The 15,002-nt window shown below is 50.0% G+C and overlaps 1 protein-coding gene across 1 annotated transcript; it reads right to left on the bottom strand.

The window, feature by feature from the left end:
- Window positions 1-350: 350 nt before the first annotated feature.
- Window positions 351-13,890, bottom strand: Dusp3 (dual specificity phosphatase 3). Its single transcript, XM_052195603.1, has 4 exons — window positions 13,709-13,890; window positions 10,721-10,947; window positions 3,770-3,963; window positions 351-2,764 (listed from the first exon to the last, which is right to left on the bottom strand). Exons 1-4 carry the CDS (start codon window positions 13,831-13,833, stop codon window positions 2,750-2,752), a joined length of 561 nt encoding a protein of 186 aa, XP_052051563.1. The 5' UTR covers window positions 13,834-13,890; the 3' UTR covers window positions 351-2,749.
- Between the last annotated feature and the right edge of the window lie 1,112 nt (window positions 13,891-15,002).

Here is a 15,002-nt window from a genome sequence, read left to right as displayed (position 1 = left end):
GGAGGAGGAGGAGGAGGAGGAGGAGGAGAAGAAGAAGAAGAAGAAGAAGAAGAGGAAGAGGAAGAGGAAGAGGAAGAGGAAGAGGAAGAGGAAGAGGAAGAGGAAGAGGAAGAAAGAAGAAGAAGAAGAAGAAGAAGAAGAAGAAGAAGAAGAAGAAGAAGAAGAAGAAGAAGAAGAAGAAGAAGAGGAGAAAGAAAGAAAAGTTCAAGGCCAGCCTTGGCTACAGTTGGAGTTTGAGGCCAGCCTGGAGTATCTGAGATCCTACCTCAAAACTTACAACAGCACCACCACAGCAGTTAGAAAAAGCCCACATAAAAAGCCCAAACATTCAAAGGAAACACAAAACAGACTTCTTTGTAAGGTAAGACATTTATTTTGGTTACAATTTTATAGTGCATTAACACTGGTTATACGCGAGATGCTAAACCTTTCCTTTTCCTCCCCAATGGCAGGACCGCCCGTGCCAGGCAGGTGACAGTGCTGTGCCTCACTCCACCATCCCCTGCCCCCTGAACCTCTCCTCTCCACTTTTTACAAGTTACCCTAACAGTGGCAGGAAAGAGGAACACAAGTTTAATATCCAACCATCCTTCTCTCTACTCTATGATCAGGATAAAGTCTGTAAAAGAATTATGAAAAAGAAATTTTCCCGTGAGAAAAATCTCTTATCTTCATATTTAGGATCAGTGCTTATTTTGATTAAAACATTTAGCATCTTAAATACTATGAGCAACTTAGTGTGAACCTGTGGCTGGAAAGGCACCAACCTCAACAGTGTCCCCTGCTGCCCATGGCATTATTCACACACACACTTCCCTGGGTGTGCTAAAGGCCAAGTGAAAATTCTTAAAACAACTTAGAGTGCTGGAGCCCAGAGGAGCCTTACTGTGGGCCAAAGTCTGTGTTCTCAAGAAAAGCGGAACAGCAAGGAAACAGACCCACCTCTGGAAAAGGCAGATTGAGAAGAGAAACCATTTTTACATTCTAATTTTTAGCTTGGTTTTTATGAGTCACAGAAAGCGACTAGGTCTGAGGAAGAGAGAGGGACACCCTGAATTCCTATTCCATCACTTTCCAGGGATAGAACACTATCCAGGATTCCCCACCTCACTCCCCTAACTCTCGGGCAGGCATGAGGTTGGTTCTTCCACAACATGGGTATTTTACCTGAAGAATAGTAGCTAATCTTATAAATACAAGGTAAAGCCAACCAAGAAACGCTGGACTTTCAGCAAATAGCCCCAAGGAAAGCCAAGAACCTCCCCCCTTTTCTTCATGCTCCCACAAAGAGGCCTCCGGGAGGTACCAGTAACTGTCCTATGGGGTGGCCATCCGGAGGAGACGGGGGAGGGGAGCCCAACCTCAGAGTGAAGGGTTCAACGCCAGGTGTTAGCCGGACAGAGAGGCTGTATTCTAACCAACTGGGGAGCCACAATTTTCACCTCCTTCTCTGGAGATGGCTCAAAGTCACGTGCAGGGAGGGCACTTGTACACTGTGGGAGCTGGTTTCAGGTCCAAGCCAGGAACAGCCCAGCTTCCCCAAGCCTGAAACTACTTCAACTTAGCTCTAAAGACCTGACAACTCTTAATTATCTTGAATTTTTTGTTTTTTTTAAAAATGGGATTTTAACTGGGCAGTGGTGGCATATACCTTTAGCCCTAGCCCTTAGAGGCAGAGGCAGGCAAATCTCCAAGTTTGAGGTCAGCCTGGTCTACAGAGCGAGTTCCAGGACAGCCAGAGCTACACAGAGAGACCCTGTCTCGAAAACCAAAACCCAAAACCTAAAACCTTGGAAATTGTGATTGTAGCTGTGTCTTCCTGTCTCTGCCTCCCATGAACTGGGCCTGTGGACACACGCAGGCATGCCCGGCTAGCCCAGATGTTTTTGGTTTGTGGGTTTTTTGGTTTTTTTTTTTTCCTCTCTTTTTCTCTCTCATAGCACAAGACAGTTCTGTCAACTTTACAGGGTTATTTTGAAATGCAAGTTGTATTAAGCAAGAAAGCCACTTGAAAACTACAAACTGAGGTACATAATTTGGCCGTGGCCATTTCATTCTGGGGAAAAAAAAAAGATGACCCGCCCCATGTGTCCAGGGCTGCTGTGGTCATACAGAATAGGGGACAATGACCACCCAGGCTGCACAGCTCTGCTCCTGCTGTGATCAGAGGTCTTTACCCTGGGAGTGACACCCTAGGACAGGTCTGCTTCTCCTGGCTCTAGCCAGAGGGTCCTCCGCAGCTCTGAAAAAGGCACATCCCTCCCCTTCGCCATTAACACTGCTGAGGACTTAAAGCTGAATCTGAAACAGTCAACAAAAATCCCTGATATTTCTTTCCCTCCAAGGAAAATTTCTCTACAAACTCCTGTAAGACATCCTACAGGCTGGCAACCAGGCTGCTGGGATGCCGGGGGCCCCACAACAACTCTCTATACACACAGGGTGCTCAAACAGACCTGGTTCTCATAAAATAAGCTTTTATGAGATGCCTATGTGCTAGGTGCTGGGGTGGTGGCTGACGGCCACCTCCCTGCTCTGTGTGACCCTGGAGACATACACACAATGAGAACGTGGAGTCCCAAGAAGTTGCATTCAATCTCTGGCAAATGTGCACACACTCGAGGTCCAGCGCGCTTCAAAAACCGTCCTTAGAAAGTTCTTTCAAAGGCTGTTTCTTTCTTTGCTCTCTCTCCAACAAAAGGGGGATCCAGTTTGACAATGCCATCAAGTCTCATTGCCGTCCAGTGAGTCAGTTCCAGAGATCCTGCACAGACACCGCGGAACCATCAGAGTCTCCCGGAAGCACAGAGAGGGTGAGCAGAGGGGCCTTCCATTTTCCTTCTGTCCCCAAGGGGACAGGCACCCCCCACACCCATGCACACACCCACAGACACGAGCTGTAATTAGCCAGCTTCCTTCGTCCTCCTAATTATTCTTAGAATAGCAACCAGGATGACTTGAGCTCACCAACACTATAATTCAGGATAAAACCCTTGCAATTCTCCAAACGGGGGCTGTTTGTTTGTTTTTGTTTGTTTGTTTGTTTGTTTTTAATAGGCTGGACCTCACACCCTGTATTCTGGAAAAGGGAAAATCCTGTCCAAGGCATTGTTCTTCTAACAAGCAAAGGAACAGAGCCATCTACACAGAAGGCTCTGAAGTGGCAGGGGCGTAAGCTCTTCGACGAGGGACATTTTAAACATTCCAAAGAATCAAGATAGCCCTCTGGGAAAAACGGATTTGCTTACCCAAGGGCCCTATGTATGTCTTTAGTTCTAAGGAAATAATTATCTATCTCCACTCTCCTCAGAACTTATACCACGCGTATAAAGCAGGTATACGCAGGGTGTGTCGGGCTGTGAGGACCAGAGACAGACGTGAGGAGGGAGATCAGGGCCTGTGTTTGCATAGTTACTGGTTCTGGAAGAACCCAGGTGGGGGAGGGGATCATGAAGAGTGACGGCGTCTCGGGCCATGCACCCTCACAGGCCTCCCGCCCTGGGTCACCAAGATGTGTCTATGCCACAGGTTTCCTCCCTGAGCTCCACCTCAGGGAGAGACATAAATCACAGGAAAGGATAGCCAAGGAGCAGCACGGCTTCCTCATGTGCTCCCTAAGGGTGGAGTGGCCCCAGGACCAAGTGGGACAGACATGGGCAAGTGGCTGGAGGTGCAGGGAGCAGGGTACACTGTGTTTCCTAAGCTTGGCAGCCAGGGCCCTCCCAGTCAGACCTCTGCAAAAGAGGCTGTGGGCGCCCTAGAGTTTCACCTTGCCCTCCTTGGCTAGTCTGTCATTAAGCTGGCAGAGTTGGGCCAGGAAACCGTCGTTGGGGCCGATCTCACGATTCTGCCTCACAGTACTCAGAGCAGACTTGACGTCCATCTTCTGCCGTATCATGAGGTAGGCGATGACTAGCGTTGGGGAGCGGCTGTAGCCCTCGCGGCAATGGACAAGCACTCGGCCTGCAAGGAACAGGGGAGACGTGGTAACCGGGGCAGCCCAGCCTCATGGTAACATTCAAACTCTTCCATACAACAAGCATATTGCCCAGCCAGAATGACCAAACTGTGTCACCAGGGATGGCGGGGGTGTGACGAGGTCCCCCACCACTGAAAACCGGCAACATCTACTCAAGTTGAACACCTGCGCCCCCTACTGCCCAGCAATGGCATGCCAAGCCACACACCTTCCCTGAGAGACATGGACCACAATGTTCTTAAACAGTGCTATTCACAGGTGGAAATTCCTAAGACTATCAAAGTGAAATGGGAAAATAATAAGTGTTTTTTAAAAAAAGGAATTACTGATCTAGGTAGGTAGTAGTGAGAAGGCTCAGTGGGTAGAGGAGCTGATGCCAAGCTGATGACTTGAACGCTAACTCCGAATCCACATGGTACAGAGACCTTTCTGTAAGTTATTCTCTGGCAAGCTGAAACAGCTCAGTTGGAAGAGCAGTAGACTGAAGTTGGTATTTGGCTTCCACACACATGCCCAATCCAGTCACCGCTTCGCCCCCAACACACACACACACACACACACACACACACACTATCAAAGAATTAATGATTTATTCAGGTGTGGTGGTACATATCTGTAATTCCAATACTCTAAGAGTCATTTTGAACTGACAGCTCAAAGCCAGTTTGGGCTACTGAACAAGCCCCTGCCTCAGAAGGAAAAAGAATGCTGGGCGGTGGTGGCGCACGCCTTTAATCCCAGCACTTGGGAGGCAGAGGCAGGCGGATTTCTGAGTTCGAGGCCAGCCTGGTCTACAAAGTGAGTTCCAGGACAGCCAGGGCTACACAGAGAAACCCTGTCTCGAAGGAAGGAAGGAAGGAAGGAAGGAAGGAAGGAAGAAAGAAAGAAAGAAAGAAAGAAAGAAAGGAAGGAAGAAAGACAATATGGAGATGGTTCAGTGGGTAAAGGCATTTGCTGCCACACGTGATGACCTGAGTTCAATCCCTGCAACCGACATGATTGGAGAAAAGCACTGTCCCTTGTACACAGTACTCTGACGTCTCCATACACTGTGGCATGCATAGTATGAGCATGCTTACATGTGCGCATGAACATACACAACAGACAAACAAATGTAAAAAATAGAGGGCTATGCAACTTATCAGAAAGAACATGCATGAAGCACACAATGTTGTGTGGCTTCACAGAGCAGAAAAGAGGCCCAACTAAACCATGTTGTTACCATGTCTAAGCCTGGACAATGGTGACCTGGGAGTATGTGTAGGCACAGAGATGGGAGGGAACACAAGGCGGTCTTTCTGGGGTGCTAACTGGGTTTTGTTTCTTGATCTGGGGGTTGGTTGGTACACAGGCTGTGCCCTTCGGTGAACTGCATACTCTGTGACCCAGACCTTCTCTGTATGAACGTTATCCTTCAGTCACAAGCAAAACATGAAACCATGTATGTTACCACCTGCCTGCCATCCTAGCACTCAGGAGGAGGAGGCTGAGGCAGGAGGATGGCAAGGTTGAGGCCAGCTCAGGCTATAGAGCATTACTCTGTCTTAGCACAAAAGAGTGTACATAATTAGATAAGCAAGATATGCTATGTGTGTCTATACAATGTAACATGTGTGTCCGTACAATGTAACATGTGTGTCCATACAATGTAACATGTGTGTCAATACAATGTAATGTGTGTGTCCATACAATGTAACACGTGTGTCCATACAATGTAACACATGTGTCCATACAATGTAACACATGTGTCCATACAATGTAACCCTTGCCAAGAAATGTAAAAGGGCACCAGAGAACTGGCTCAGCAGTTAACCATGCTTGCTTTACTTTTAGGTTTGGTTCCCAGCACCCAACACCCAGCTGTGAGCTGCCTGTAACTCCAGCTCTGAGGACGCCCATGGCCTCTTCTGGCCTCCATAATACCTGCACCCAAGAGGCCCACATTCGTACACACAAACAAACAAAAATGAGTTAAAAAAAGGAATGAGCCAGGCGGTGGTAGCACACGCCTGTAATCCCAGCACTCTGGGAGGCAGAGGCAGGCGGATCTCTGAGTTCGAGGCCAGCCTGGTCTACAGAGTGAGTTCCAGGACAGCCAGGGCTACACAGAGAAACCCTGTCTCGAAAAAAAAATCCCAAAACCAAAAAACCAAAAAACCAAAAAAAAAAAAAAAAAGGAATGCACTCCAGTGGTGTGTGATAGCAGAGACAGAACCCAAATACTCCAACCAGGAAGAGGTGCAGGCTGCGTGACTTCACTGACATAAAAGTGTGCAAAATACACACTGCTCTCCAGTGACAGAAAGCAGAGCAAGAGGTGCTTGAGAGTGAAAGGGACAGGGGACATGAAAAATGTGGGAGTGATGGTCACATTCACTGCTGCAGTTGAGATGATGGCTTTCTAGATACTCGCTTGTGCCAGAATTTAATGACCGTCACATTAAATCCATATGTACACATTCCTGAATCCATTTCATTTATATCTCTGCTACCTGTATTTTAAATGAATGGATTTCAGGGCTGGAGAGATGGCCCAGCAGTTAACTGCACTTCCTGCTCTTGCATAGGACCTGGGTTCGGTTCCCAGCAACCATGTCAGTTGGCTCATGACCTTCTACGACTCCAGCTCCAGGGGATCAAATGCCCCCTTGTGGCCTCCAAGGACTCCTGCACACATGTGACACACCATAAACTCATGCAGGCACACACATGTATACATAAAAATAAATAAATAAATAAATAAATAAATAAATAAATAAATAAATAAATAAATATTTTTGAAAGAATGTATTTCCAATACAAATATAAACAACACACACACACAAACACACACGCACACACAGGTACCGCCAATGCCCTCTTGTGGCTCCCCCACAGCACACCCCCTCCTGCCCACCTTCCTGCAGACTATGAGCCGTTCCCACTGCCACCCTCACCACGGCTTCTGTTTCTGTCTGTTTCATTGTTCTGTCTGCATCACCAGTGAAATGGAAACTTAGAATTCCTCAAGGGCAAGGAAAAGCAATGATGGGAAGAAAGGGAAGGGAGAAAGAAAGGAAGGGAGGGAGAGGCCAAAGGTCACTGTCAGAAAAATCTCATCGCACTGCAGGGAGCCGCCCCACCCACATCCCACCCCCCACCCCTCACAGAGGCAAAAGCCCAGCTTCTCTCTTCATCCACCTGCTGCTCACACAGAACACCTGGCTCCCTTCCTTGCCCTCCCTTAGCTTACATTTCTCCCCGCTCCCCTCCTTGCCCTCTATCCTTGCAGCTAGCTAACACTCCACACTCCACCCGGCGGCGGCTGGAAAATCTTCCAGAACACCGCTCTGACCTTTCATCATTCGCAGGGTGGAGTCTAGTCTCTGAAGTGCGGTTTACAAAGCCTATTGCCCACCCCTCTCTCCTCAGCCTGGGCTATGCAGTGAGATTCCAGGATAGCCACGGGTACACAGCAAGTGTCTGTCTCAAAATAAAAAAAAAAGAAACAAAACAGAGACAGAAACAAAGCCCCAGGCTAGTGCCTGGCACACAAGAGCACTCAATAAACATCACCCAGGACTGGGAGGCCCCCGGGGGCCCCAAGCGCCTGTGACCCTGCTGGCCACACACAGATCCACTCTCCCGTAGGATGGAGTTCTTCCGGAGCCAGGACGGATGATGGATGCAGGGGGCATTTCCAGCATCCACTGCATCATCCCTCCGCTGAGTGAGTGAATGGCCACCGCCTACACCTCCTCACAGGCATTATTTGGAGAGAAACTGCTGCCCCAGAATTAACAGCACCTCCTCTGCACCCCCACTTCCTACCCCAAATGCACCTCTATTTGCCCAGATGCTCCTACATCAGGAGATGGGAGTCCCTCCACTTTCCTACCTTTCTCTCTCTGACTATTACCTAAAGTCCTCAGGAGGGGCTTTTCCTGATCCCACTGGGCAGTGAGACCCTCTGCAGGGCAGCTACCCTCCTGCTTCCCAGTGGGAGCATGCCCAGTTACAACCAGGGCCTAGCATGCGCCAGGCCTGGCCCACACAACACCTCCTTCACACACCCTCCTTAGCTCCTCGCAGAAATACATGATGGCTCCCTCTTATACACAAGACCAGGCTCCTTCCCCACTCCCTGGCACGCATGCCTATGTGCATGTGCATGCAAGTGTGTGTTCATGTGTGTGACTGCATGTGTGCATGTATGTGCTCATTCACACTTTACTGTGAGCTCTAAATGCACTCTCCTCTCTCTCTCTTTCAAATTATGTATGTGACAAGCCTGAGTGTGCATGCCTGTTCACATGAGTGCATATATGTGTTCAAGAGCACACTTGTGCATATGGAGGCTCAAGATGGACATCTATTGCCTTCTTCAGTTTTTTATTCTCCCTCTTATAAGTTAAGATAGGGTCTCTCACGAGCCCAGAGCTCAGTGTTTTGCTATTCTGGCTAGCCTGCTCTGACGATCCGTCTCTGCCTCCCGAGTGCTGGGATTACAGGCAGGCCACTCTGCCCACCCAGATTCAAGAGTGCTCTAGAGGTGCAAACTCTGGCATTCACTGGTCAGTCACCAAGCACTTTAGCTGCTAAGCTACCTCCCTGCCCCCAACCCGGGCTTTCTTAGTAACAGGTTCCTGCTCCCTAGAGTCCTGCAAGTGGATGGAAGCCCATATCCATTCTATCTTAGCAGCGGACCCACAAGGCCCTGGGCTCTGGGATGCATCCTGCTTGTTCAGCAACCACCTGCAGTGAACACTGTATTCTACACCACTGGACCCTGAGCCCTAGCCTGAGGGCGGGCTCCAGAAAGAGGGACAGATAAAGAGATATAGATAAGGTTTGCCAAAGGATGGGGAGAAACTAGCAGGAACATTCCAGACCAAAGATCCGGTCTCCCCACCTACCAAGACAAGAGGTCAAAACAAGTCAGCATATATTCCGTGTAATCTAGAAAGAGGAAATGAAGGGAGAGTGCCCCAGAGTTCCCTGAACGGGGATGACCAACCACTAACCACTCCCGTGTGAGAAGCCTCACTCCCTTAGCTAGCAGGGCTATGTTCTCCCTCTATCTAGTGCAGAATGGCTGGAGGGGCAGGGTGTGACAGGGACCACAGGGCCCTGACCTTTAAAGTCTGCAGTGTTCCCCATCTGTTACAGAACGTAAAGCTTTGGTGAGATTCATCCTCGGATAATGAAATGACCTGCTATGACAGCCCCCCACTTCCTGAAGCTGTCCCTAGAGCATTGCTTCCAAAACAGCTTTGGGACGCAAGGTCCCGAAGGATGAGTCTTGGCAAAGCTGTACATTCTGTAACATATGAATCTCACAACCAAAATGTTAGTACTATTAAGATACTCATATGAATTGTGCAAGGTGCACAGATCAGTTAAGGATGAATTTTGTTCCTTCTTTGAGCAGGCGAAAGACAAGTGTATTTTTTATAAGTTAATGTGATCAATAACCACTTGTAATAAATCTTCACACTCCTGCCATAAGAAGGCAGGCATGAAGAATCTTAAGGATTCCACAACCAACAAGATTTATTGTCTAGATTTAGCTGAAGTTTGGGCTAGAGAAAGTTTTATGTGTAAGCCAGTTATTGGGCTGGTCCCACGCCTTGGAGGCAGAGAGATCAGATTTAAGAGCTGCAGGAGGGGAACCATCTAGCAATGTAGGAGGAAAGGAAAGTGGTCCTATAGAGTTGGGACTTTCTCAGACAGTAACAGGGCAGCAAAGATAAAATATAGATTTAGGAAGTGTTAAGCCAGGAACACCAGAGGGAAACGTGTGCTAACCGCAGGAAGGTTCAGAAGTGCCCAACCATTGAGCTAGTCAAGGCATATCAAAATTTGCTTGTGTGTGTGTGTGTGTGTGTGTGTTTCATTACCCAGAAAGTTCTTGGGTGGATGCAGCCCACATGCAACCCACGATCTACTGGGAGCCAAAGTGGTTTAATGAATTCACCGCTACACCCCAGTCACTTGACCTTCTATATTAGTCCAGTGGGCAGGGAGTTCTCTTCAGGAATCACCCAGACAGGGACCTGCTGTGTACCCAGGAAGCCTCTATGGAGCACAAATAAGGTTAATCACATCTGCGGTGGGCCCCACTGGGGGAATTCTGAGGAATGCGTCACTTGTTCAAACAGGCTGGAGATGTGGCAGAATCTCCATGCTGTTCAGGCCCAGGCACCGAAGTTCTGATCCCCAGCGCCTGCAGTAGCATGCACCTGCAGTCCCAGGACTAGGGAGGTAGAGAAACGTGGATCTCTGGAGCTCACTGGCAGCAGCTGGGATAAATCAATGAGCTCCAGGATCAGGGAGAGACACTGCCTCAAAAGTAAAGTGGGGTAGGGAGCGATAGAAAACGGCGTTCAGCATCAACCTATAGCATGTGCACACACACACACACACACACACACACACACACACACACACGCGCACACACAAATGCACACATGCATACATGCACATGCATACACATACACGAATACACAAATGGGCACACTCAAAGGGAAAGAAACACAGCTACATAACTGCTGCTCTCTGTGTGTCTGAAATACTATTATCCACTATCTATGGCATAGACTCTATGCAATGGCGCCCATAGGCTCACATGTAGGACATTTAATCCCTAGTCGGTGGCATATTTTGGAATGTTTCTGGAACCCTTTCCAAGTGGGGCCTCTTTGGAGGAAGCAGGACCCAGCCGGCTGGCTTCCCGTGGGTGCCGGAATGTGGACTCCTTACCATTTTTATGGGCCAGGGCCTCGTCGATGAAGTCTGCGGCCCTTTCAAAGTAAGCACTGAGGTTGAACTCCTGCGTATCATTGGCCTTGATGCCCAAGTAGGTGATGCCAGAATCCTCGTAGAAGCTAGCACTGGTGTTGACGTGCATGAAGGACCTGCCCTCGGCGGCATTCAGGACGTGGGTGATGCCCAGTTTCTGCAGCTGGGTGATGTCCTGAGCCACAGACCTGGATGGGAGGCAGTGGCGGAAAATGAAGAGGCAGCCTCAGAAGGAGGAGGAGGAGGAGGAGGATCTGAGCCTCTTGGCAAAGCAAGGAGCCCATACCCTGTCCACTGTGGCTCTTCCTGCCTCATCTCACGACATTTCCCCTCACCCCAGCCATACACAGTTACCGGCAGCTTCCCCAAATAGACTCGTGGTCCCACGCCCATGCTGTTCCCTCTGCTTCCCCTCCCCACCTTCTGTGTAGGTTTTCGCCTCTCATCCTGCAGAGCCCTCTGTGGGATTTCCCCAGCTCCTTCCGTCGTGTGTGCTGCTATCACAGTTCCTATGCTGTGAGGATGGTATAGATCCGCTATAGCCAGGCACGGTAGCACACACCCGGAATCCTAACGCTTGGAGGCCATGGGAAAAGGATTTGAGTTTGAGATTACCCTGAGTTTACCCAGTAAACTCAAACTACGAAAGTCGACCCAGACTCAAACAATGAAACAAAAAGAAAAATAGATCCTAGAGTCGGAATGTCTGAATCCAAATCTAGCCCTGCCATTTACCATGCAGGCAACCTTAAGCAAGCCACTTAAAACGTTCTGTGCCTCAGTTTTTCCTCTGTAAAATGGGGATAGCAATGCCAACTGCTTGGAGGAGAGGAGGTCCTGAGTGTTAAAGGGAGATGTTCTGTTGGCAGAGCCTGGTATTTTGGTGTTTACATCCTAAGGCTTCGGTCTGTCAGTTCTTTGAGTGGTCTGTCCCTCAGTACTTGCTACAGTGACTGCCACAGGGTAGGGACTGAATAAATGTTCGGTGAATGGGTGAAGAATGGAACTGTCCATGTCAGGCTCCCTGAAGGGTCAATCCTGCCACACTGTTAGCTACAGTTCCGAGGCTCTCTGCAATGTCTTAGCACTAAAGTAGCCCCTCAGTATGACAGGAGTCATATGACAGTATGACTTTGGCTGAATGGTCAAAGAGGCCCTTCGCTTTCCCCTCACAACATCCAAATTTAAACTGCAGTACCTTACAGTGTCTCCTGTCTACCTGTCATGGCGGCACCTAAGAGAGGCTAGGACTCCACCCCCCCACCCCCCCAGTGAGCAGAGCCTAAATTCTGCAGAGCAGGAAAGGCAGAGCGGGAGTGTGTGCATGTGCTGTGTGGGCCGCTATGCCAGACCTGGGAGGAAAGCGCAGTCCAGACAGACACCCAGCCACGATCTGCCTGCCTCCCACCTCCCTCTGCCTCTCACACCCTGAGACTGGAACATGCAGCCCACACAGACCTCACTGGCCTGAGAGGATGTGCTGGAAAGCCCCTTGTCCAGGAGTTTCGGGTGGGTGAGGAAGTACAATTCTTGGCATTAGGTATGCACGCAGTTAGTTGACCCTCCCGGCTGAGCACCCCACCCCCATGTCAAGGTCAGATCTGCATAGAGGACAAAGGAGGTGTTCTCCACAGCAGCCATCATTCCAGACTCTATGCTTAAGGGCGCTACTACAGACAAACCCAACAACCTGTCTCCCAGCAAGCAGGCTCCCAAGACGGCCAAGACCCCTGGCTTCCTGGGTAGTCACGGTAGGGAGGACTGGGAGAGGTTCCCTAGGACCATGCAGTGATCGAGCCAGAGACTGACCCTGTGAATCTGTTTAGCCACTTGCTCGGAGGCAAGAAGGCACAGCCAGGTGGACAGAATGCTGAAGAGTGCGCCCGGATATCTCAGCTCTCTACCAGCAATCCAGCAGTCAGCAAATGCACTAGCATTACCACCACCATTCCGAAGAGTGAACACATATGGTGTTTGACACACAGTAGGTGCTCCGTATGGAAATGGTCTGGGACTGGTCATGTGAACCCCCTCTGGCTCTGCTGCAGGCTAAGCAGCAGGTCCTAAGTGCAGGACAGGAAACAGGCATGTAAGACACTGAAAGATCCTTACAACCCCTCAACCACCCCGGGGCCATCGCTTCGCAGTGAGCAAAAACAGAGCTTAGGACTTTAATAAATGGGGTCTTCCCACTCATGAAAATCCAGCGTGCTCCTTCCTGCAATGTGGGTCATGCCAACTTTTCTCTCGGTGTTAATACTGGTTCTCTCCCACTGCTGAGAAATTCTTATTAATAACATGACTAAAGTTTTTTTTTTTAATAAGAACGCATACGAACTCAATAATATACACATTTCCTAGTGGTGCGATTAGGAGGAATTTTGAGATGGCTCAGGTCTTTATCATTTTGATTTGTCCCATCTAAGTCAAACTCTATCTGGAGAAGCCAGGAAAGCCTTGACTCAGCTACTTCCTCTTCTAGGGTATTTTAGGGTATTTATATTTCCTGACACGGACAGGAAAAGCTCCACACCCGGATTGTAACGTCATCCCGTTGCCATGGCAACGGAGGCAGACATTCCACGGTGACCTCACTGCAGAACTAGGCAGCTGTCACGTGACGAGCGGCCAAGAGACAGCCCTGCCACCTGTTAAGAGAACGTGGTAGCCTTGACCCCGCCCAAGCCCAAGCCAGAGCTGATAGAGGCGGAGGTCAGGGCCCGGCACTTTGGGGGGTAGGGGTTGTCTCAAGGCATGTGAAGTCCAACTCCTCCGCTTCGTACGCGGGGAGTGAGCGTCGACTCCAGGCTGGTCCCCAGCACCCGCTCTTGCTCTCAGGTCGGCGACCGCGCCCAGGGTCTACCCCGCCCCCCATGAATCCTACTCCAGCCCCCGAATAGTCTGGGCGCCCGGGGAGCGGCTGCGCGGTTGGCCCTCCCGGAGACTCACGCGTTGCCCACGTAGACCCTCGGGATGACCTCGTTGCAGGGCTGGCTCGGGAGGCTGTAGCAGCCGCTGCCGTCCGAGAGCAGGTCGTTGAGATCTTGCACCGAGAGCTCGAACGGGCCGGACATGGCGGCGGCGGGGCCCTGCACGCCGGGGCAGGAACGAGAGAGGGGGAGAAGCCGGGTCAGCGGGGCGGGGCTGCCCAACCGGGAGCCGCCCCGTCCCGCCCCGGAGGCGGGCCCACTGGGTGCGGGAAGCTGCGGGCGTGCTACGCAGCGCAGAGGACACGCGCGACTGGCCCACGCGCCGCAGGACCCCGGGGCGCGTCCCTGACCGAATTGTCCTCACTCCCGTGTCACCCGTACTCACTTACCCTGGCTGAGGCAGTGGAGCGCATACACCTCATTTACTGAACTCAAAGTGGGACGCCTGGGTACACTCGGCGGAGCTCTTTCAGGATAATGGGTACCCCCCAGGGTTTGCTGTGAACCCTCGATGCACACCAGCAGCGTGGGCATGCATTCCGTCACCCCAAACACACACGTCAGAGCACATCTTCCCAGTCCACGACAGCTGAACAACCTGCCCACCTCAGGAGATGAATCCTTACCCAAGGTCACAGGAAAGATCCCTACCCTGGGACACTTTTAATGTTTGATGTGAATCTGAACTTTTTAAAGGATGAAGGTATAGGTCACCAGGTTTGTCATCTGGCCCCGGGAGATTACTTAATCTTAAAAAGGAAGGAAACGGTTATACATCACGATAACAGTTTGAGCAGCTATGCTTTTGGAGATCCGAAGTGTTTACAAATCTGTAACTTTTGAGTGTAAATACAAATGTAAGTGGAAAAATTCTCACACCTGACCAGTGACGGATGAGAGTCAAAACACAGGTGCACTAAAAATTACTGTACAAAATTATATTCAGCATATATTTATATGTGAAGCGTTAATGGATTTCATGTTTAGGCTTGGATCCATTCCCTAAATAGCTCACTATATGTATTAAATATTGTAAAATCCCAAACACTTCGGTCCCGAGCATTGCAGTAAAGAATATGCAGCATCGAACTCCTAAGAATTGCTGGAAAGATTCCAGACATTCAAGCGGCTGAGGAAGTCCCTGGCTTGGTAAGGGGCCTTGCATGCACCAAAGGTACCCGGCACGGAATAAACAGGCGTGCGGGTTCCAGAAGCACTTGGCGCTGTTGAGCTCTCACTGCGCCTGCGCAGTGGGCTCTGGGCTAGTGTGGGGTAAATCCTCCTCCACCCGCTCCTTTACAGCTGCCATCCCA

This window comes from Apodemus sylvaticus, chromosome 10 (assembly GCF_947179515.1).
Source record: "Apodemus sylvaticus chromosome 10, mApoSyl1.1, whole genome shotgun sequence".
Classification (NCBI taxonomy): Eukaryota; Metazoa; Chordata; class Mammalia; order Rodentia; family Muridae; genus Apodemus; species Apodemus sylvaticus.
The sequence above is the reverse complement of the archived record's forward strand: the minus strand, read 5'-3'. Positions and strand labels throughout refer to the sequence as shown.

Bases quoted from the DNA above. Each gene is read 5' to 3' on its own strand.
- Dusp3 (XM_052195603.1), bottom strand. From the start codon at position 13,833: ATGTCCGGCCCGTTCGAGCTCTCGGTGCAAGATCTCAACGACCTGCTC. The intron at 10,948-13,708 runs GTGAGTCTCCGG...CCTCCCATCCAG, and splicing joins AGGGTCTACGTGGGCAACGC to GTCTGTGGCTCAGGACATCA. The intron at 3,964-10,720 runs GTAAGGAGTCCA...TGTTCCTTGCAG, and splicing joins GGCCCTGGCCCATAAAAATG to GCCGAGTGCTTGTCCATTGC.